The 24,842-nt window shown below is 39.7% G+C and overlaps 1 protein-coding gene across 6 annotated transcripts; it reads right to left on the reverse strand.

Annotated features, from left to right (window-relative positions):
• Nucleotides 1–350: 350 nt before the first annotated feature.
• On the reverse strand, nucleotides 351–24,475 carry CEP57L1 (centrosomal protein 57 like 1). 6 transcript variants are annotated; one of them, XM_085306889.1, is made up of 13 exons: nucleotides 24,399–24,475; nucleotides 16,175–16,319; nucleotides 15,774–15,848; nucleotides 11,758–11,905; nucleotides 9,746–9,925; nucleotides 9,033–9,154; nucleotides 8,506–8,622; nucleotides 8,127–8,204; nucleotides 6,266–6,364; nucleotides 5,477–5,554; nucleotides 5,139–5,368; nucleotides 2,900–3,056; nucleotides 351–791 (listed from the first exon to the last, which is right to left on the reverse strand). In XM_085306889.1, the coding sequence occupies exons 4-13, from the start codon at nucleotides 11,900–11,902 to the stop codon at nucleotides 567–569; spliced, it is 1,431 nt and encodes a 476-aa protein (XP_085163015.1). In that variant the 5' UTR covers nucleotides 11,903–11,905; nucleotides 15,774–15,848; nucleotides 16,175–16,319; nucleotides 24,399–24,475; the 3' UTR covers nucleotides 351–566. The 6 variants fall into 6 exon arrangements, with proteins under 6 accessions (XP_085163015.1, XP_085163014.1, XP_085163019.1 ...); XM_085306888.1 differs by lacking the exon at nucleotides 15,774–15,848; XM_085306893.1 differs by lacking the exons at nucleotides 6,266–6,364; nucleotides 15,774–15,848.
• Nucleotides 24,476–24,842: the final 367 nt, after the last annotated feature.

Here is a 24,842-nt window from a genome sequence, read left to right on the forward strand (position 1 = left end):
CAATAGCAGTTGTTTTTAATATTAACACTGTAACTAAAGCTTATAGAATAGTAATAATAAATTAATAAAGTAAGAATAATAAAAAGGTAAGAATAAATAATAAGGCATACAAATAGGACACAATACAACCTTTTCAGCCTCTGTTGCAATGATCCAATTCTTCAGTTAAAGGGGAAAAAAAAAAAAAAAAAAAAAANCATCCCAGCACTGGTCCTGGTTACACTGGAAAAGCAAACTCTAAGTATCTTTGGGTGTGGGAGGGGAATCCAAAGACTGCATATTATTTTAAGTGTAAAAAAGTAAAAAAGATAAAGTTTTATTTGCAAGGTAATAAGTAAGCATCTCATTAATACATTAAAAATACTTTATTAAAAGTCAGTGTAGTGGAACTACAGTCACGCTATATGAAAGTTAATTCTGAGGTGAACAAACTGACCTACTTGTGTTTAGGCAGTTTAGAATGTGAAATGCTGTATCTATTTTATTTTTAAAAGCCACATAATGAAATTTAAAACTTTGTAGTTTCTAGCCAACTTCAAAGACTTTTAATGTGGTAGATTTTGGAACTATTGTTCCCACATGATGTCATCTCTTTTCAGTGTAGACTGAAGTTTCTGTACATTTTTTAACAGCTGAAGCGAGTTTTTGCTTTTCTGTCCAGGACAAGTTTTAGACCTATTTTCCTTTATAGCAACTGGAATTTCTTTTGTTTCCTTTGGGTCACCACATTTTAATTTGACATGAACTGCCTCTTGCTTCAATTYCTGAGTTTTTTGCTTTATTTTCTGGACCTAGGAAGAAAGATTACCAACAGAATGTTACATATTCAGAAGACACATGGCTGTATAGCTTACCAGATTTCTACCGAATTCACTATGTCTAATGGACACTTTCAAAAAATGTTAAAAGCTACTAATTTGATGTACAATTGTCTTGTAGAAACAGAAATCCTTACCAAAAATTGACCTCACCCATGTTTAATAGGTTGTTGAGCCTCCTACACACATACACACATTCCTTAAGGTATATAAAAGCTTGCTTGAGAAAGCCTGAATATCATCTGCTATGACCACTCTCTATTTGTGGCTGTCTTTTTTCATTTCAAATGATACTACTCTAACAAAAAAAGAGTTATAAAATGTATACTATCTATTATCAGTTACTCCATGTAAGCAGTAACTTGGAAGCCCCCTAGCAAAACACATAAACAGAATAAATATGGTTGAATTACCACAGAACGTATGATTTTTTTAAATGTCARCAGTATGCCTTGACTTATATTTGGCATGAAAAGGTCACTGCCAAAGATAAAATTAGGTTGGAACCGTTCCACACGCCAATTCAGGCTTCAAGTCTATATCTATAAATGATTAGCTTTAATTGCACTCAAGAACATATTATTAACTGTGAAATACAGAAATGGCTACAGTGTTTTTAGTGAGACAGGTTCAAAATATAGAAAGTTGTATAAAAAAATATCAAGATTGGCTTGTACAAAATACAAAYGGATGTGTCTGTGCGTGAAAGCACCGGAAGAAACAATACAGAGCAAGGGTTACAGGAATGGCCTGTACTGATAACCATGGCAGGATGGACAGCAGGCAAATCGATAAACCCTAGAATGCACTTTTCACACCATGACGAGAAGGTGTGTGCTCCGATAAGGCCACAYCACAGCGCAGACAACTTGCTAGCAGATCTGCACTCTAAAAACATGAGGATGACAAGATTGCACGACACTGCATGTGCCATTCCTGTTCCTATCGTCCCAAAAAGCAAGAGGAAGATAAACTATAGCCATAAGGACATGCAAAATGAAGAAACAAAGGTGCAGTTGTTGCCCATTTTCTTAAGATTCATGGAGGATGAAGTCAGCAAGATTCTGAGGCAGAGAATCATGCCATAATGATTGCTGACTCAAGAGTCCATGAGATTTATCCAAAAAACAGCTGCTATTGCCAAGTAAGAGGAACTCAAAAGAAACCGTGAGGACTCAATAGTCAATGGCCTATGTCCATGTTGCTAACATGTGACTGTGGTAAGACTATGTTGACATAACTATCTTGGTGCTTGCAAGCATGTGGACAAAAAAAGTTTGAGCAAATAAAATTTATCAAAGAATAAATGCAAGTGAAATAGTCTTACTTAAATTAAATATCGTCTTACTCTTCCATAAGGTTTCACAAACACTTTTGTTTTGTTTCTTATATAAGCAAAGTTCTTAGGTGAACCTATTTATCCTGAAACATCAGACGGAGGAACAGAAAAATATCAGATGGTACTCGGGTTGTATTTCATATCACATGTTCCAAATCAAGCTGCCATAAGGGGTTTAAACAGCTCATCTACAGAACAGAGATTTTATATGGGCATGTACGCTGTGCTGTAACCTATGGATCTGTAACAAACACTGTTGGAATGCATACAGTTTAGGGTTAAAAAGACAAAGGTCTATCTAGCTATGATTTTGGAGAAGCTGCATTCAGCAAAATATTTGGTTAATAAAAGGCTTGAATATTTCAGTAATGTAAAAAGACACGTAAGCCAGTCTGTACAGGAACTAGACTTTTTTTTTTATCCTTCCTGAAGGATAGGGCACACAGGAATGAAATCTCAACAGTCGGTCTTAAAACAATGAGCAGGACTGACAGATTGACCAACCCTGTTCTGCGTGGCAGGAGCACCCCAGGACCAAAGTTTTCCTGCTGCCAACTGTAAAGTATTTTCTTAATGAAAGGGAGAAACTGGAGGTACAAAAATATTGAGCTGGCAGCCTAATTTTAGTCACCTGCATTTGAACACCCTGGCTTAAGCATTTCAGTGACATTTTAATTAATGACAACAGGAGGCAGAGTTGTAGCAACCATTCAGTTAGTGTATTACTAGCCAAACAGCTTACATTTTTTCTTATACTAGCCTGATACTTTTTCAGTTTGGATATTTGTTCGCCTTTAATTTCCATTTTTTTCACAAGACAATCCAGTTCCCGTTCTAGGTCTTCACGAACTTTGGAGTTGTGAGTTTCCTTTATTTGCTTCAAGAGTTCTTGATGCTCACTATTAAAGACAAAAAATGGTACTCATGATAATAGCCTCAATGATTAACTCCAGCACTTTTGATATACTGCAAGTGTTGCTAGGCACCTCCTCTGGAATTTAACAATTTAGCACTATTTACCCTCTCACACAAAACACATTCATCTGGAATATATTTGCATTAAAAAGGAAAAGTTTTTTCCATTGGGTTCAATTTTCTCATTGCAAATTTTTAGCTCACATGCATCTTATTCCACCCCGCTAGCCACAGTCATTACAAGTATATGTGTAACACTGTGCAAAATGAGAATTTGGAAAGTGAACAGAAGCCAACAGCAGCTACGCAATACAGTATTTTCACCTCCTGCCCAATTTAGTGCAGACTTTGAAGACAATGTACAACAGAAAAGCCTTGTTTCAACTACAACATTTTAAATTATAGTTTTTCTGACAGATAATTCAAATTAAAACATTCTACTCAAAGATCAGTAACAAGGTGTTCACCTTTGTTGAACTAATCAAAAAGAATAGTTTAAAGCTACTTGATATCTAGATCTCTGTACTAGTCAAAAACAGAGAAAAAAYTTTCCAATAGGGCTTGGACAAATAATCTCTTTCCAGAGGTCATGGTTTCTTTTCTGACTTCTGAGTAAATTGCTGCTCCTTGTCAATTTAATTGAAGCGACTGGTTGTGTCTAGTTAAAAAAAAAAAAACAACAAAAAAAAAAAACCTTTGCCCTTGGATTGACATTTCATTAGGAAACCCATCAGTGCTTTTCAAAGAACAGATTTGGCTGCAAGTATAAATTAAGCCACATATCCGAGGATGAGAGCCTAGAACTCTTACTTCATTATTAAGATGGGAATTTGGAAATGCAAATAGAAGTTCAATGCACACTTTGGATTACATATGGGAAGCTCAGAGTACCAAGGATTAATCAGGTACCAATGAGACATTACGGATTTCAAACCAGTGCCAACATCCTAACTAGTTTAATCAACACTGGTTTAACTGATCAAACCACAGCTCAACTTGTTGAAATGTTTAGAGAAGTTGCAATCAACAAAATATTTGGTTAATAAAAGGCTTGAATATTTCAGTAATGTAAAAAGACACTTTTAAGTCAGTTTGTATAGGAATTAGAGCTTCTATACTTCCGTTCCCCTGATGGATAGGGCACACAGGAATGAAATCTCAATGGTCTGTCTTAAGACACTGAACAGAAGTGACAGACTGACCAACTCTGTTCTGTATTGCAGAAGTGCCCCAGGACCAGAAGTTTTCCCACACATTTGGCTGTCATGACCACTGCCACGACTAYTACAACCAGCTACATTTCCTTAGCCCACAGCTCTTAAAGCTAGTGTTAACGGGAAAATGTCTAAGAACATGACTGCTTGTAATTCACACTTACTTGTAAGGCTAGAAAGATACATTCACTCYTGTCTTGTGCTTTAGCTTCTCCAGGCCCTGCCCACTTTCTGGTCAGGAGGCAGGAAAATGTCCCTAKTTCACAACCCCATTACAGGACTGGCAAATTTTCCTGCTATTGACAGGGAACAAATCCCAGAGCGTCTCAGCACAAAGACCCATCGGATATGCACCAAGCTAGTGTGGAGGGAGCACAGAAAGAGTGAGGACGCAGTAAAATAGGCTAGAGTTTGTGACAGGACTATTCYTACCACCACTGCAATAACCTATGCTATCACCCAAACTGACAGCCTTTTGCAGTCCTACTCAATACTAGGACAACCTTGGCAGCTTTTTCCAGGAGAATATTCTTGGTGGACTTGGTAGAACATACAGTATGTTTAAAAATTCCAAAAAGCACAGGCCTAAAAGACTTTGCATTTGCTGCAGCTGTTACCTTAGTAGCAGCAGGGTTGAGCACAGGATGCGGAAGTAGAAGAAACCTAGCTGAATGTTGCTTGCTCTCTAGATCAACAATTTGGTAGGATTTTTCTCATTTGGAAATCAGACCTGCTCAGACTATTCTTCCCACAAGTAGTCCTGCACCCAAAATTAACTAGGTTCAAGCATAGTATGCCTGTTGCTTCTCAGGGCCACAACTGAAGTCACTTATACCAGAGATGAGTACTCACAAGCTCATCTGGCCAAGCTCATCCTCTATGGCCAATAGAAGGTCAGAAAGATTTCTGGTGACAGAAGATGATGTGGCACAAGCAGATGCAGATTTTGAAGCAACAGTTCGTCCTGAAATCCCAGGTGCAGCTCCCTCTTGGCCTCGCGATGAGAAACGAGGATTGCGATGCTTCATAATATGCAATACGCTTTGTACGTTTGCACTAACAGAATGGCTGGAGCTGGCAGACTTGAAGAAAACTTAATAAGTGGTTTACAGAAGTAATAAACAACTACAATGAAGAGACTTATTAAAACTGTAGATGCCAATTTAGWAAGAACATTTCATTACACTCACCTTCCCAGCCACAAAAGGAAGCACACCAGCCTTTACGTGAAACTGTGGAAGGCCTGTTTTCTTCACAGTAGTATTTTTCTGCCATAAGATATAAAGGAAAAGTAAGATAAGAAATTCCAATGTGCTGGGCCAACAGCAAAATCTTAAACAACAATAACAACAAAAAAGTAAAATCCAAATAAACAAACAGTGAAATGCATCAACTCAGTTTCCCTCTTTAAAGAAAAATCCCTCCTGTATATAGAAGAAGTAAGATTTTCCAACAATAACAGCTAAGTAAATTCTATTCCAGATGTACTTAGTAGATAGTTCGACAAATAGATTGACATTAGAAACTGGGCATTGCTTACATAAGTTTGCAAAACCTGAGTTGCAAACTTTTGACCAATCTGTAATCTGTGTTCCTAAATGAATTCTCTTGATTTCAGCATTCCCCCCACAACCATCTTAAGATTACTTAGTTCAAATTGAGGAGAATTAGTTTTGCCAGATAAAATGAAAAGCAGCTAAGATAGGACAAGAAAGCAGGCAGTAAGACTGTAACAGTGGTTATTGTCATGCTGGTGAGGGTGTTAATAGCCCTATTCCAGTTTCAACAACAGCAAGGCGGGCAGGGGGAGGAGGGTAAGAAGAGAGAGGTATTCAGCACTGTTCTTCCCTCGGGAAAGGGAATAAAGCATTGCAGACAAGTCAAGCGCCCCTTGCGTCACCACTTTTTTGCAAATTCCTGTCTCTCTACAAATCAGATCCTATCAGCAACAGTATGCTAATGATAAACTTTCATGTTACCTTCTGAGTTTTTTTCTTCTTTCTATTTTTCTTTTTGGGTTCATTTTGAGATGAAACCAAAGACAACAAAATTCTGTTTATCTCAAATTCTGCTTGAAGCTGTGGGAAAAAGAGAAAAAGAAGTATTTAATGAAATATTATAAGTCTGAAATCACATGGTTTGATTAATGTCCTTCATGCATGGATGCGAATCAATTAAGGACACTATTAACTGTTCTGTTTGGGAAGTATAAGCTACATTTAAAAATTGAATAGATTACTAGGATGGCATGATATCAGACAGATCTTGCAATACTGTCTTAGAAGTTCCTATTTTCAGCAGTTCAAGAATAATTCAAGAAACTCCATATTTCTCTGCTTTGACACCCAGGAACTGAGTAAGTAAATTCTGCTGCATGCTAGTAGTGTGATCATAAAATCCTGAAGAGTATGCACATTTGGATCTTGCCATTTGGGGGCAGATAGAACCGAGCCCATTCATGTAACACTGAGGTCAAACCTGCTGGATAATCCAGGGATTGCTCTGTAGATCAAAGTTGATATAAAGGCCAGTAATAAATAAGGTAATAGCCACTCCAATTAAAAATACAACAAGGGCTGTGCTTTACCATGTATAGCAGACTTGGATAAACAGCACTAGAAGTTTACCACTAAAGAGATTATTCTGGCTTTTCTCTCAAAAGGAAGTTGAGGCAGCCACAGCACACCCGCCGTTTCCTAATCCAGACCCAACAAATTTAAATCAATCCTGCAGTGAACTCAGATAGGAGTAATACCAGTTTAGCACTCAATTTACTACACTGAAGTCTTTTCTTGAACAGTTGTTTATACTACTGCTAAGGTCAGTCTATCTGCTCTGGGAAAGTTGTTCTTGCTATGTTTCTCAGCAGATAAAATCTTCATACTAGGCTTTCTGCTCTGCAGCAGCAGAAATAGTTCAAGAAACCCCCCAAACTGCAAATTTCCAACTGTGCCATTCTGTTGGAAAGTGGTCACACACCTGGGCTACAATCTGCAGGTTATTTCAAAGTTCCTGGACTGATGAAAGCCAACAGGCCTTTGAAGAGGTATAGAAAGTGACTGCAACGATGAATTAATTTAAGCTATTAGCTGTGCTTACAGCTAGATTCTTATAATACTATTCTTCAGCTCTTGCATTCGCCCCTGGGGAATGTCACAACAAACTGCTTTCTTTCAAAATAGCTGCTACTTCTCAATGAAGTGAGGTTTAGAACACCTAAAGTCACTTTGCTCCTTTAACAAAAGAWCACTTTTATTCTTTGATTTTGTTCTCTTTGGAGAATACTCCTCTCTCAATGGATGGTGGCCCACAAGAACTGACTATGAAATCACAGAACAGTGAACTATTCAAATTCTCATTTAACAAATGGTGTAACAGTATCGCTGATTCAAGACTTTTCCAAGAATAATCTAGTGTATTAGATTCCAACAAATCTTCAAAAGAGGAAGACAACAAAACAACCAACCTTAYTTGGCGTGCTCAGTTTCTTATGTGATCCACTTTCTAGTTACTGTAAGCTAAGGTTATCTGATTTAGTTGCAGTTTTTTTAGAAATTCATTTTCTACTCAGATTACTTATAGCAGCTTTCTGGCAGATGAACTGTATTTATTAACAACAACAACAACAACAACAACAAAACAAGTAGAATCTTCCTGGAGCAAGACATGCAGGACACTACACAAGCTTTCTATTACATAGTTTATTCCTGGTCCAGTGAGTATTACAGAAGTTCTTCCTTGCTAATAATCATGTCAAATTTAAAAGTAATAAAAAAAGGGCAGGGAGAATAACTTTCTTCAGTATTAAAAAAAAGATAAAATAAAACCTTTTCACTCTACCTGAGCAGCTTTGTCTTGTATTAGCTTGCGCTGATGTTCTTCTTTACAAAGCTTTTCTTCTAAGTATTTGATCTTGTCCTGAATTTGAGGGCAAAATGCTTAGTCACACTTCAGTTTGTCACATTGAATTAGAAGTATGAAATTGCTTGCAATTGTAATCTGGAATAAAACAGGACTGTACGAATCTTTAAGGCCCAGATTGAAAAAACAGGCTTACAGAAATGAAGCCAAGTCAGGAGGCATTCAACAAAATTCAACAAGGTGTGTTTTATCTYAGCTTTAGCAGAGGAAACTTTGCAAAACTTAGGACTATTAACAGTATGCCATATAAATCATATCAAATGAAGGACTTTCAGACTGGCACTTCATGCCTGCTTACTTCTGCAATTCTCTGAGTAGCAGTAAGTTTAAGACATTGTTCTTCTAACACTTCAAGCTTTTCAAGTTTCGTATGCAATTCCACCTGGTTCTGATTCTTCTCCTTCTGAAGCTGGGTCTGAAAATAAGCCAAAGTTGATTTGGTTGCTGACTGAAATTGTTCCAGACAGCAAAAAAATAAACACCCTACAGTAAAGATTTTTACCTAGTTTAAATGATATATTTTTAAAAATTGAAAAGCAATGAAAAACACCATGCAGACAAAGACAACTCAGGTTTCCAGCAGTTTCTTTGTCTTCCAAATATGCAGATGTTAACATGGTTTTGTTCATTAGCAATTTCACCTAGGGAGTCTTTTTGTACAATTCACTGAATGGGCTGGCATCAGCAAGTCAGACAGCAAATTGCCTATTTACTGTCAACCTGAGCAGAGTTGAGGAAGAATGAGGGACAAACAGTTCAGATCTTACACATTTCTATACTTTTGTACAACATCACTGCTTTGTTAATTACGTTAATAAGTCTCACCTGTTGTTCTAAAACCATATTTTTCTCCAGTTCTGCACTGGAAACCATTTTCTTCATGTAATCCAGCTGTTTCTCCAGCAGGGAGCAGCGGGATTGTGCTGCGTTTAACTGCACGCTTACATCTACAGAGATGCAGAGACATTCAGTACAGCAACAGGAATTACACATTTAGCTAGTTTGTCAACTCATTTGAAGAACTCTTTAGCCCCCAAAACATGCAAGAAGAGTTGTGTAGGTCTGAACAAAAATATATGCTATTAAGACATAAAAATCAGGATGCTTCTTCGGAGCTAGACCCTAATATGAATTCCAAAGGTATGAGCACTGCAGTTACTTTGGTTTATACCAGCAGATATCTAACCAGAACTCAGTTTCTTTCTCGCCCCTCACTTTTTCTCAAGTTAGCAGTGCTATACAAGTAAACAGGTGTTTGCTTATTGTAGGAGTTAAATATATCACCTGAAATTTGCTCATTCTTTAAAATAGCATTATGGAGTAAGCAATACTCAATTAGTATATGTAAAAATAACTAGATTTAGAGTTATCAGGAAGGACAATACACCTGCCCTATTCTGAGGCAAAAAAAAAAAAAAAAAAAAAAGGAAGGGGGGTACGGGTGGCGTTAATTAGCAGCTTAGCAAAATAAACAAACACTCCCTGGATTATACAGTCTTTGAGCTGCTGTGGCTATACCTTATCACTCAGAGAAATACCTTTCCTCTGTTGCATTAGTTCTTGATGTGATATTTCCTTTCTGTAGGATTCATGCTCTAAGGCCTTCTTATATCGAGCAGCTTCTGCAGAGAGGCTGCACAGATTATCTTCTGCCTGTGATCTCTCCAGCTCTAAGCGGTGGATTTTTTCTTGAAGGGTTTTCAGGGCTGCCACCACAGCTAGCAAACAATGCAAAAGTTACACTTTCAGCTCCTACAGCAGTTCTTTATTCTTATTATTTTTATAAATCACTTCAACAAGCAAAATACTATCTAAATTTTCTTTCTAGGATCTCTCCTAAAGTGAATGATATGCCCCAACAAAGCACTGAAACACTCAAAACGCATTTAGGAAAAGAAAAAAAAAGAACATTTACTACATAACTGAGGTGTAAAGCACAGGTCCTATGAACAAAGCTATTTTCACTCCAAATGTTAGTAAGCACAAAGAATTCATAACAAATTAAATAGAACAAAGCCTAGAACTTAGAACTGTGAGCACCTCCTTGCACAAAAGGAGGGAGAAGAGGTATCAAAGTTAGCTCACAAGTTTTGTTGTAATGGAGCTGGTTTGGACAGATAATAAGGACACTGTGATGGGGGGAAACAAATACAAAGGAATGTTTTAGTAGAGGGTGCATTCTAAAAACTTTGTTGTTTCAAAAGGTAACAATTCAAATTTCTAACTTCTGGTATCAAGTGATATTTTAAACTATAAAAATGAAAGATACTGCTTTTAGCCTCAAACTGAAAGAAGAGTCAAAATTCTATCAAGAATAAAATCACAGTTCCAACTTCAATTTCAATGAAAATCTATCAGCTCTCCAGAAAACATACATATCTGTGAATACTTAAAGTATGTTCTGTAACAAGTTAAGCTTCTTATCTGAAATTTCACAAACCTTAATATTTTCCCTATACCAATACTTTTGGTGGTGGAATACTCAGCAAATAGTGCTAGCTCCATAACAATTCTCATCAGCTTCCCCACCTCCACTAGAACCAAAAAGTCAGAGACAAGAGAGCAAAAAGATGAAGCAATGCCATACAAGATCTTTCTACAGGCATAAAAAACACTTCTTCAYTTAAACACTTAGCCATGTAACATTAAACTGAACATTTTAATACAAAAACTCCCAAACACTGTATGAGAGAWAATTATTACAGGAATCACAGATTCTTCAAATGCTTCCACAAAGTGAAGAGCAATGCTCACAAACACATAGGCTATGGCTGTGCAACCTCCCAAAATTGGCCATGATACTAACACTGAGCATGGTACACTCGTGATTTGCTGAGCTCTCTGGACATGCTACRCCACCAAGCATTTGTCTTGCGAGCTCCAGACAGCAGTCATCCGTTAAGGTAAGGGACAAACCTAGTGGCTTTCTCTCTGTCCAGTGAATCTGGCTGTGCAGCACAGAGCATCTGTGCTGGAAAGAGTACACAGTATTCCCTATTGCTTCATTAGAGTATTGAGAGTAAGTAACTTGCAACTGTCACAGAACTGGGCCCATATCTTAYACAGCCCAATATGCTGATAACTGTTTTCTGAAGGACTGTTTTATTCACAAGGTCTCTCAAGGAACCATACCACACAAAAAGCTTAGAAGTAATTTTAAGTTAGAGGGGGTTAAACAACACTACACAAAGCCAATTTCAAGTCAGAGTAGCCCACTAATGAACTTTGTTGTTGTTGTTTTAAAGTCACGAACTTCTTCTGCTGAGTTTGAAGCATTCTCCTTTGCTTACAGAGGAAGTCTGACAATTTTTAAGTTAAACAATTTTCAAAGCCAAAGTTTATAAGGATGTTAGAAGACTCGCGGCAGTTTCCATTCCAGGAGTATGACTTCAGGGACCACTCCCTCAGGACACATATACATCCTGTCTCAATGTCAGTCTGATAATTACAGCAGGTCATTCAACAGAGTAAAAGAGAATGAGGAATTTACTCTAGAGATTTTGCATGGAGCAATTAAAAAGAGCACTTTATGGATATATTTTGGCTTTACCTTGGTTGTTGGGGATAGGTGATAGCCTGTCACCACCAACAGCTGTCAACTTSTTTGATTCTCTACAAGTAAAGGCTGCAGGAAGTATTTTATCTGGTGGCTGAAGAAAGCTTCCTATGAAACTGTGCTTTGATTCAGAATCCATAGCCTGTAGGAAGAGAGATATATAATGCCATTAATGAACTATATAATAGCGACAATGTTTTCAAGGTACATCACTGGACAGTTCTTGGCTCTGTTTGTATCAAATCAGATCATTTGGTCAAAAATAAATAAATCACACAGATACATACACACGCGCACAGCAATCCTGTATTTTTAGGCAATTCCAAATCAATGCCTTTTGCATCACTAATGATAGCTCTTCTCAAGGACCTGAAGTTTTGTAAGATTTTTCTTGGTTCTAATTATTTTTCCTTTTAAAAACCAAAGATTAATATTTTTCTAGTATCTGTTTTATGGACTTTTGCATCTGCCTGCAGTACTCTCTGCAGAGCTAGCATTGAGGTCTTGCAACTTGTTTTCACTTACAGCCTCCTCAGTGCTTTCATACTTACCTTTTTACATATGTTGGTCTATACAATAAAGTCATGGTGCCCAACATCTAGCATGGAGGTAACAGAAAGGATATTTTACATGCAATATTCTTGTGATTACTACCAATAGTCYTCCCGTTACTAAACCTATGTATTAAGTCCTGTTTCTCCACTCCCTTTCTGCACCACCTTTTCAAGTTATTTTATCCCAAGCACATTTGAAGACTGTTTGCATTGTGCCAAACAGTGATCCTCCTCAATCTCCAAGACATGGACAGCGWAACTTGCACAAAATGCTATCACTCAAGAGTTTATAATACAGGGCAAATTCCTGCACGGTAACAAGCACGTGGCCATACCTGCCACAAGACGCTACCTACCACACGATTCCGCACACACGTCCCAGGAGCTGCACACCACACATCTAAAACAGGTTTTCTGCTTAGGCAAAGCCATTTATGTATTGCTAACTCCCAAGGAAGCCACAAAAAGGAGGTACCTAATAACAGGGGGAAGAAATCCTTAGAAAAAGTCATGCAATTACAAAGTGCTTTCTAAGAGAAGTCACTCCTGCTGGGGGTGGGTGGGAGGAGATTTCCAGTGGAGGTACCAGTGCCTAGGAAAAGCTCTCTCAGCACCATAACAAATAAAAGTATCCATGTCCATCCACACAGCTAGGCACTAAAACAAAGATACTAAGAAATATTTTTGCTCTGTTCCCAGTTGTCATTACGCAGGTGTAGACACCAGCCTCTGCCATCCTGTAGCCCCCACAGAGTACTGGGAAACACCCAACCTGGCTGCCCCTGGCAGGTTTATTAACCATGTTGAGCAGCACAGGAGGCAGAAGCAAGAAGTAGAAGGCAGCAGAAATTTCAGAGAAGGGTGAGAAAATCCTGTGCCCACACAGACGGCCTAGCTGTTGTCTTTAGATAGAGAAGGAGACGCATGGCATGGCACACTGGCACATTCACCTGGGAAGGCCTGGAAGAAAGAGCATTTGAAGTGTTTCTATTTTGATTATTGTTTGCCAAAGCTCTTTTTGGGGGGCCCTCATGAAACCTGGCGAGGAAGAAGTGAATTCAGTATCTTACGGATACAAAGCAGCAACAGTTTGCTGTGCTCACCAGGCACTAGCACAGAAAGCACAAGGGCTTTGCACAGCAAAGGTGGGCACTTCCCCACGAAGCAATGTCCCTTCCACACACTTTAGCAAGTCCCCGTCTAGGGGTGCTCTGCTGAGCAACATCCTGCAAGTGCAAAGCTGAGGCTCTACCAAAAGGAAAGGCACAGTTTTGACTTATTTTTCCATTATAGTCTTTCCTGTGTGCCATAGCTTTCTGATTGTTACTGTCCGGAAAAAGAACAGCTGCAACATCAAACAGAAGAATGGCTGAATACTTTTCTTCCCAAGTCTACCTACACATGAGGTTATCGCAAAGTGAAGCAGGATATGGATTCACAATTTCTATAGCCTCCCAAYTCTGGTGCACAGTCAATATCAGTGAATTTACTCCACTAGCAAAGTACACCAAAACATCTGACCAGGGAGCTAGTTAGGACTAGTGAGTGTAATGTAAATTCACACTTTCTTTTATACTAACTTTCCTTTGAAAGCAACCCCCCCATTCTCTATTCTTTAGTTTAAACCATCATACCTACTTGATAGTCCAAAAACGTGAAATTAGCAAGACTTACCCATCTTCCCGTTGCTTCTCAAAAGACTAAAGAAAAGGTCCATAAAAATGCATATACACACACCCACAACAAACTTTCTACCACTACCATTATCCTTGGAATGCAACTTTGGAAGCTTTTGCATAAAAAGGTCATTTTTACTCATGCCAGCAAACCCTTTCAGAAGTCAGCATAATTACAGACTCATTTTTCCAGGAGTACTCCAGAGGAATCTGGCTTTCTTGCAAGTTTGCAGCTGCTACATAGGAATTAGTTTCCTTACAACCTTCACGTAAACAAGTTCTGCTGTTTCCGAGGAGATGGGTATGTTGACGRTTGTAAGAAGGGCAGTGAGCCGAAGCAAATAACGAATCAAAGAGGGAGGGAATAAAATACCAGAAAATATGAGAATTTCTGATTGCACAAATAGTAAAAAAAACACCTATTTGAGGGAGTTAGGAAAAAAGCACTTTAGTTCTGTAATGGATGGAGGAATAAAGTGAAACAGAAGCCAGCTCACCACTCCAGTGCTGGAGAACCATCTAATCCAGTGTGGGGTGCAATGTGCAAACCCATGATTTTACCAGCATAGTAGAGAGRGTAACAAGCTGCAATCTGGGGCTGAGCAGGAAGCTGAGGGTGAGAACTCCTGAAGCTGCACAGCTCACATACCTAGGTTTGCAGACGTGCCGCTGTGGATAGTTAYGGACTCTTTGTTTCGCCACAGATTGCTCCAACAAGGAGGTGGTATAAAATAGGCAGAAGGACCTGCTGCTATAGTATTTAACCCAAGGAGACTCTGCCAACATAATTACCTCAGTAGAGGTGCTCCTAATGTAGACAAGTCCTTCAGTATCTTAGGAAGTGAATATAGTTTATAATAACCGTTCTGCACAGCGATAATATCTACAGCATTACAGGCCTAARACAAGGACATAGGCCAGAAAACGGATTAAGTCACTCTATGTCTGCAAAGGCAAACAAATATCCTGACCATTTTCAGCGCATTCGGGCAAGAAACCTGTTAGGAAACAAATAGCAAAAACACACCTGGACGTCAGCTACCCTACTATCAAGGTTTTCCATCATTAATGTTTTAGATTAAGTTTCTAGACAACCATCAAGGACAGATCTGTTTCTTAAAAGGGGTTACACAGCCTACGCCTATTGCAGGCTTAACCTACTGCTATTTAATTACACACCGCCAGAGACGCAGGTGCACTGCCACAGGGAGGTGCTGTAAAACACTGCTTCCTGAACAGTAATACTTGTGCTAATATGTAACGCTTGGGGTGGGAGGGGATTAGCACTTTACCACCCCTAAAGTAGCCAAAAGACCATTGATTAGACATGTTCTTAGTTAAGCAAACAAGTGCATTAGTTGGAGGAACAGCCTAGAGAAATAAGTGTATTAGAGGTTGACATACCACGCAAGCTACAGGCAGAGACAGGACGGAGGGGAGGAAGAAACAGCCTGCTCCCATGCCACGGCTTGCACAGCCCGCAGGGGCCGAGGGGCACCCGCACCCGCACCCACCCGCCTACCTGCCTGCCTGCCCCGGCCGCCGCTGCCCGCCACCACCCCCCCAGCACCGCCTGCCCGGGTGCAGCTTCGAGCCCGCTGCCGGCCTCCGGAGCGGAGCGGAGCAGCGCAGAGCAGCGCGGAGCGTGCGCAGAGGCTGTCGGCACGGTTCCCTTCGCCAGCTGCTCTTACCCATATATGTGACTTTTATATCGCAGGAAGGCAAGCCAGCTTGCGTTCGGTACCTTAAGACAGACAATCTGCCATTTCATCATGCTCACGCAAGTACTGATGTCATCCGTATTTATTTTGTAACTGCTGCTGAATGTTCAATGACAGAGCATTTGATCAGGCTGCTGTACAAAATAATTGAATTTGCAGTTAGTGCTTCCTAGCACAAGTAAGCATATCAACAGTGGGAATTATTAAACACTGCTAAAATCCTAAATGCTACAGAAAGACCAGTTACAACTAGTTCATCCTCTTCCTTCCCTCCTTCCTGTTCCTCCTCTCCAGTGTTAGCCAGATCATTAAAAATTACTCAAAAAACTCTTTTGAAGAGTTTGAAAATGTTTTGCCACATACACAGCATGTCACATACTGTAACACATAGAAAGGCATTTCAGGAGTGAACAGATTCAGGGAATAATGCTGGCTTAACAGTTTCCCTAGAAATACATACCATAGGAATAATGGGATGATGAAAGGGATGTTACAGTAACTTCTCCAGTGCTCTTTATCTTCCAGAGGTCCTGGTTTATTCAAATTGTTGTGAGGGCAACCTTTTAGCATTTAAGAAACTGTCATTTAAGCTGCTTTCACAACACCTCCAAAGAGAAAAAAGAAGAGAGGATCAAAGCGCTATTCAGAGTGAAACACAAAGATGACTATCTCCTGACCTAACCTAATGGGCACGCACAAATTATAGTGCTTTTTCTTAGTTGAAAATAAAGTTCCAGRTGAACCAAGGAATGATTCAGTGTTTATCTGGCACACTAGAAGAGACACTTTAAAGGATTGCCACAACACAGGCTACACCAAGAAACTCCCATTACGCTGACCGCAGCCCATCTTTTTGAGTCAAATATTGCTGGTGAAAGGTTATTTAGAGGCATTTGCATGGCACAATTCAAACTGGTCTATCTTTTCCCCCTTTACTTTCCAGGTAAAAGCCTGACCAGCTGTACTAGCTGTGCTAATAAATTCTGTTAGCCTCATTCCTGACAGGTAAAGGAATAGCCCTTCCTTCTCACTGACAAAAATAAACAAGTAATGTTGTAGGCAAAATTCACTGCTGCTTTGGGAACATTCAGTCACTAGCATCCTGATACAACCATTTTAATCAGCTTGAAACAAATAATCAAACATAAAATAAATAATAATCCTTGCGCAGGATCCTTAATCCATGGCTTAGAAATGTGATAGTTGCAAAACTAATAGGAAGTGAAATCAAACTGAATCAATAAAGCATTTTGGCATGTTTTTAAATTCTGTTGAGTCCCAGTTTAAAATGGATTTTGAACAAATGACTAAACATGTTGTTTGAATAATTAAGGAACTTGGTGGCTGTACAGAGTTCTGAAAAACTGGCAGAGGCAAATCCATGGGAGTTGTCTTATTTTTTTTCAACTGTGAGATATTGAGAGTATCAGAACTGAATAAATAAAAGTTTAGTGCCCAGGCTCTTCAGCTGGTATTACTGTATCAAAACCTGTTCGTTCTTAAATTTTAAGCCTTATGCAAAACTTTTGTACAATCTTTTTTTTTTCAGTCTTGGAAGATAGAAGCTACATTCCGTACTTTCTCACTACCCTGTATGTACTATAGAGTATTTCAAACAGGCACCTGGAATTTTATTGTACAAAAAGTCCCGAGATCTTTATTTTCTTTTATCAGTTCTTCTAAACATTCATACCCATATTCCTGAAAGTGTCATGTTGCTAGATAAAAAAGAGAGAATGAAAAAAGAGGTAGAAGGAAAGTAGAATGAGTTAAATAAGTATTTTGGGAACAAAGCAGAGAAATAATCATGTGGAGGAAAAGTAGGGGAAAAACAAAGATTTTGTGAGGCAAGTTTTTTAGCAAAGGGTTCCAATCTGACAGTGTATTAAGCAATATTTGGTCATAATGTCTTTAGAGTTTTGTTGTTATCTTCAATGAGTACAACAGACCCAACTCTAAATTAAATTGTGTCTTTCGGGCAAAAGTGCATCATAAAATCATATTCAGTATTTTATGAGTAAATGGAGCTGGTGCAAACTGCTTTGACCTGTAGTGCAGTTTATAACTGAATTCAGTGTTTCAGTCCAGTGTAGAGGAGTAAGACTGCAAGTACAGATCTAGTAACAATTGCTGTGTTAGCACAAAGGCAACTGAACTAGAATAGAATGTATAGAAAATATAGAAATACTATATATATATATATGTATGTAGAAATACAATATATATATGCTCACTAATATTCTTCCTTTCTTCCCTAGTAATTGTTGCATTTTTTCCTTTCATCCATTCCACCTTGTAGTTGCTTTTTCTCCCTCATCTACTCTCTTTTCCTAGTATTACCTTGTATCTTTGTTCCTTGTTCTTTTCCCTTCATCGTCTTTTCTTTCTCTCCCTCTTTTACTTTTAGCACAAAAAGTTGGGGTTTTTTTACACAATGCAAAGAGCCATTTTCTCCCTCTCAGATGTAACTATCATATTCCTTCCCTTCATATGTAGATCCAACTCCAGGAGATGCTGTTTGCTCGTAGTATACTGATTGATGTGGAAATTGAAAACGCTCTCCTCAGTGCTCTCCTTGAAGAATGCAAAATATTACTTTGCCTCCCCAGTGCTATTTTCTGCTGCTGATGCCATCATGCTATCTCCCCTTTGCAGTTTGCTCAGCTCAGTCACTTCACCTGCAGGAACAAACTGCTTTTGCTCATTAGATTGGAAGCAGCTCTCACAGAGAGCAGAGCAGGCTACATGTGTCCTGATAGATTGGAAAGCAGGATGAAATTACTAACTCTGGCTATTGAACCTTGATTAAAAAGAAGACCTGGCGGTTGTGGAAAGGGAAGGTTTTCAAGGGTAACTTTCTCCAGTATAGAAGACTATGCATCTGCGTAGAGACAGAATAATCACAGATTAGAAGGGCAAATGCAAAAAGGAAGAGACACATTAGAGTAAGGTGGGGCTAATATGAGTGTAGGTTGAAGTGACAATTACAGTGAAGAAAGATAATGGGGTAGGGGTTAGTTACTGCAGGTACTGACTTATTCACAGCAAACACTTACTGCAGGGTAATTTTCTTTTACATCTCAAATATTTAATGGGATCACTGAAAGATGGTTCTGGATGTTGCAGCTTGCCCTCTAGGCAGATGAAACAGCCTGATTGTGCATGTGATGCCACACTGTTGCTTTGGAATTTGTTTTCAAAGTAAACTTATGTTTTCACCAATACTTTCTCAGATAAAACGTCAGTCTCCTTTCATCCAACATCCTTTAACCTAGCCTGCAGATGGAGTAGGAGGTAGATTTTTAGCCAAAATCATGACATGGAAGAGCTGAGAAACACAAAGAGAATAATTGTTTATAGGTTCTGCCTCCTTTTACCTACTGCCTGCCACCCCTTCATTTTTTYCGTATTCTTCCTTGCTGCTGATAACTAAGTATATGGCAGAAACAAGAATTCCATTCTTCATTTTTATGTTGGGCAACCTAAGAAAAAATATAGCCAAAAAGAAAGCTATTAACAACAAAAAGGTAAGTTTCACTCCTGGCAAGAAAACATCCCCAAAGTCATCTTTTGTTGACAACAAATGTCGTTAAAGATACAGAAAAACAGCAACCAGATTTCAGTCACAGCAACTCATCAACCTTATTTTTTGATGTCTAGTGTGTCAAAGAATAACTTTAAATAATATTATCTGTTTACAGAACTTAGAATACTCATAGCAACATCAAGAAATCCACATTACACATCCTGGACAGGCATAATATTGTTAAGTATTGATGCCAAATATAGTTTGTATATAGAACAATATACTCAATTCCTAAGAAAATGAAAATGCTACATCATTATGTCTGTCTGGAGCAGTCCAAGAAAACTATGACATTCAAAGCTATGCAACAGGATACTTGTTTCTCATAGTCTGCATATTTAAACTAGCACAACTTCTAAGATGCAGGAAAAAAATCTGAGTAAGATGCTACGAAGTCCTGCAAAATGTTGCATATATAAAACTAATTTCAAGTGATTATCAGTTATTCAAGAGCTCTTTCTCTCCTGTTATCTTGACACACACTTTCTGAGTGCATGACAATTTAGAATGCAAATGTGGGAAATTAAAWTCTTGATGTCTTGTTCCTGCATAAATCCTGTCTGCATAAATCACAGAGGGATGGGACCAATAAGGGACAGATRTGCCAGGACACCTAGCTGTTCAGTATCAGGGCCTAGTCCTGAGTTGGGTAAYGACAGGCTTTCATTCCCTGAATGTAGAAGAGGAGTGGGTGTAGGGCCAAAACAAACAGCATGCTCAGTGGGGAGCTAACGAGATATGCAGGGGAAGCACTATGAACATGGATGTATGTGAATTCCCACCCTTCTCTGGTGCTTGGCACCTTTGTCCTCTTGAGATCCAGAATCTGGAGTCCTTTTCTGGTGGTAAGTGCCAAAATCTGTTCCTTAGACTAACAAATAAACAGCACCCATAGCTTCTCTGGTCTATGACTTTATTTCATATGGATGCTGGCCACAGTACTATTCTTTTTGTTACTACTGGAAAATACAAAGATCTGTGTTAAAACACAGTTTGCCAAACGTGTTTAAAAGGTGTTTTTGGCTGTCAGCAAATAAAAGAGTCCCAGTAAGCAGAGATCATTTTCTTTTAAAGTCTAGCAGGAGGAAGTGGTGTCCATCTCCCCTATGCAGTTACCCAGCGGTTTAGAGCACTGGCCAGGAAGTGGGAGTTTAATGGCTTTCCTGGGGAGCATTCATGCCACATCCCTGACTACCATGCTAGACAGGGAGGAGGAAGACTAGGAAGGAAAYAGGGTGTCGCTACCTTTTCGTTTGAAGTTATTACCCCATCCAGACAAGCTTGTCAGGGTCTAGGAGGGGGAGAACCTAGCTGTGGTGAAGRACAAAGTAAAATAGGATGTGTCTCTGTCATCTAGTTTACCCACTGGAAGAGAATCCTGGATTCTATTTATGCATTTTTACAGCAAATAGTCCCTGGATTAAAAAAATAAAAAAAAGACTTGAGAATAGCTACCGAAAACCAGCAGTCTTCTCTCCCAGGTAAGTGACTATGGCTACAGTCATACTTCCACTTGGTGTCTCTTTCTTTTCAGATAAGGACACACCTTCAAATGACATGGTGACTACTTCCCTTCTACCTTCCAGTACATCTGAGCATGTAGGACAGTCTCCTGAGAGGTACAAGACATTGATCTAAATCCCCTCAAGCTGAAGTCAACATTGGATGCTGATCTCCCAAACTGAGAGGAAATGCTCACTTCACTGGACTACTGCCTGGAAGGTGAATAATCCACCATAGGTGGCCAGGCATTGAAACCAGCAGTGGCTATAACAAGAAACCTGACCTTACTGGGATGTRCTTGCTGAGCTCAGAGAACTTCCCCTCAGCTGGGTCTCTCTTGGAGCTGCTCTATTTCCTGCATCACAAGTGGGCACAAAGGGGAAAGAGATGCTAGGGTGCTCAACTTGGGGCAATTCAGAACATTTCTACCCAGAAACAGACTACCACAATTCAGTGTTGTTCAGTGRAGCTGTTTTGCATCTGAATTTTTAGTTTACCCGTGTTATTTTCTGGGGTCTAGCCCTTCGTCTTTCAGGTTACACTTATACAGTTAAACGAAATATAGCCAGTGACTCAACAAAGCAGAGCATTGCCTTAAGGTGCCTGTGGTTCTAGTACACTGTAGCCAAGATCTTCTCAGAGCAACCCATACTTCAGCATAAAACTATTCTATAGTCTTTCTGCTGGAAAGATTTGTTCTTCTAAGAAGAAGCCAATGGGCACCTTATGCRGCCTTGCTGCATTTATGACCTCTAATGAGGCAGGGTGGCAGAGGCTGGTTCCGGTGTGCATACCCAGCCCACACTAGGCCAGATCATACTGCAGATGTACAGGCATGTGCTGAGAAGTAAAACAAGGCCAAGCTTTTCTCCACACCTTATGCTGGAGCTTGCCTGATCAGTGAGCCCAGTCTGTTAGGATGACATATGAGTCTGGGCTTGATAACAAGGTTGGGCCTCAGTTCAAAGACAGCACAGGAGTAGCCTCTGGGTTTCTGATGTCTCCCTGTAAAACAGGAGTCACAGAAGTTTGTTTCCTCAAAGGTCTACCGTGAAGAAAAATGCATTAAGTACTGTGAAATGCCRAAATACTGTGGCAACAAGCCAAAATCCAGATCTGAAAGGAAGAACAGGGTGGACCTTTAGAAGAGAGAGACCCTTCCTACATATTCACTAGTTTCAGTTAAGTAGGCTTTAACAAAAATGGGTGTAAATGAAACCATTTGAAGGAATCTAATTAAAAAGCGTTTTCTTCTGAAGTGCACAAGTTTTACTGTGTTGTTACTAGTTCTCTAGTAATTGCCTAAGTGAACTCTCCAGTAAAGAGCTCTTTTGTGGCATACTAACTTCTAAAAGTAAATAAAGTATACTTTAAACCTTATTTATGCCTTAGGAAGAAGAGAAAATGACATAAATACAATTACTTTATATTAAAAACAATAATTTTGCAGTTGGATATAATTTGCATACAACTATGAAAGTCTTAAAAAAAAGAGGGAAGTTAATCAAGGAAGGAAACACTGAGGTTTAAAACAGCCACAAAATTGTTTTACTTCAGCTTATCATCTTAAAAACTCAAATTCTGTAATTCTGGATGAGTTGCCAGATTGTTTCCTTCATAATTCTGCTTTTCTCTTATCCAGTCTTTATGGATGAAAACAAGCATATTAACTTCAGTCACTGAATACACAAATCAAACAAATACATTCCCCTAACTTCAGATCTGATTAATTCTGCTAGTAGCCTTTGACCTWGATTTCCACAATGTCTTGCAGTATATACAGAAGCTTGACCTAGTATTAGAAAACTGCAGAGATTTGGTTTGGAAAAAATAAAAGCTACCTTCATCTCCATTACCAAACCACTACAGAAAAACCTATAAAACAAAGAGCTGAAATCTGGAGTTCAGGCCTTTGAGCCAGTTTCACAATCTGTTTCCTGTACCAAGAGTTCATTTGCAGCCAGTGGAAAAAACAACTTCTGAAAGATAAAAGGCAGTGCTCTGACTTTCAATCAATCTTACCATTCAGTGTGGGAATATAGCCATATTAAAGTCTAACATCAACACTTCTGTTTTGATTCTATTTAGTATTGATCTTTGATGTATGCAGGCACTGTCAGAGATATCCAGCAGGTACAAACTTGTCATAGGAAAAATGAGATATACCCAACTCTTGGAGATTAAAAATTAGATAGAAATAAAGGAAGCATATGCGATAGGTCTACTCATAAGAAAACTAGGAGACCCATAATAAGTGACAACAGAACAGGACAAGTAGCCAAAGTGGTAGCTAATTAAAAAAGAGAGAGAGAGAGAGAGAGAGAGAGAGAGAGGCATTGGCAATGGTATTTTCTTTCAAACCATCAGTTATGATGGGAGGGAAGGCCTTGATTGCTTAGTCAAGACTCACATTTATTAAAGCACCGATGATTTTGGTAGATGTATTGCTCACAAGGGTGCCAAAGGCCTAGAGGAAGCAGCTGCATGAAGTAGTCCAGGCCTGTTCACACTGCTGAACAATGGTAACTCAGATTCATTGCAGAATGGCTTTTTTACAGGAGGAGTGAGAAAAAAGAGACTGGCCTTTCCCAAAAGATACAGGTAACGACACAAGGATATCTATTTTGCAAGCTTCAGAGAAACTGTGCCAGAAAATAATAGGAATGGCAGATGAAGACAACAGACTCTTTGCAGATAAAAAAGTTGTTGATGGCTCGTTTCTGTGAGCCAGTCCAAGCCTTGTTCCTGGAATCAGAAGCCATTTCTATGTTTTTCCACAGTATACTAGTAGCTTGCTCTGTATTTAACTTTGGCTTTGAGTTTTGAATTTTATAGCAGGAAACTTGTGCATGATAAATGTCAAACAAATATGCAAGGCCAGTGTCCTGTTGCTGATTTACTTGCAAGCATCCTTTTTGCTTTTGGGATACTTGAAATTGCGGTTGCACCATTGCTTTAAGCTAACAGCTAAAAATGTGTGGTTCTGCCTGTGTCTACATGCTTCCCTCGCCTCTTCTCTGCCAGCCCTAGCAACCATGCAGCCAAGAGGTGGATGGGATCAGGGAACTGACTTGGCTGAAAATGAACTTTATCAAAAAAAGCATTCATTTTCCACAAAAAAGAAGGAATGAGACCATATGACCAGGGAAACAACAAGAACATCTCATTTGTTAGCAGTCTGCATTTATCTTGGATTAAAGAACTGTGGAACTGCTGCCCAACTTGAGCATTACAGATTTTTTTTTGTGTGTGGTTTTACTCTCAGATTTGAAGGTACTGAGTTTCACTTGTATGGAGTGGTTTTTTTTTTCCTCCCGTTGTGGGCATGTTTACGTGGCCTGTATCAAAGGCTTCAGCTGAAGTGTGTACTTGACAAGCCTTTGGGATCGCCTAAAACATGTGCACTTTTTTTATTTTTTTTTTTTTTGCCAATGCAAATTTCTAAAGTAAACTTACCAGCAGGATTACTTCGCTGTCGCCAGTAATAAAGGACTTAGGACTTTTTTTTTTTTTTTTAGAAATTTGCCACGCGCCTGGAAAGGAAATCAAGAGGGGAAAAAAATGTGCAGAAATGACGGCAAAGTCTCTCCCTTACCTAGAGGTTAAGCGTTTCCTTCCAAACGCACCGCCAAGCGCCCCCCCGACCCCGGCCGCGGCCCCCCCGCAGGCCGCAGCCCCGCGCGCATTGCCTCCTGGGACACGTAGTTTCCTCTCGGGGGCGGGGCGCAGAGGCTCTCCTCTGCCGGACTACACGTCCCAACATGCCCTCCTCGGACAGCGGCTCCCCGCCCTGATTGGGCCGCCTGTGGAGAGCACTGAAACACGATTGGCTGTCAGGCCGCGTCCRTCATGTGGGCTCCGCCTTGTTGGGCGGGGCGCTATCCCCTCGCCGGGGCAGGGGTGCGCCGGGGGCGGTTCTGCCCCGGCGGGGGCTGCTCTGTCCCGCCGCGGGCGGTAGCGGGCGGACGGCTGAGGCAGGGCCGGCGCTGGCCTCGGCCCCTTCCCTCCGTGCCCCGGCGGGGCGGAGGAGGAGCTGCCC

Source organism: Rhea americana, unplaced genomic scaffold (assembly GCF_003343005.1).
Source record: "Rhea americana isolate MKP2758 unplaced genomic scaffold, rheAme1 scaffold_25, whole genome shotgun sequence".
Classification (NCBI taxonomy): Eukaryota; Metazoa; Chordata; class Aves; order Rheiformes; family Rheidae; genus Rhea; species Rhea americana.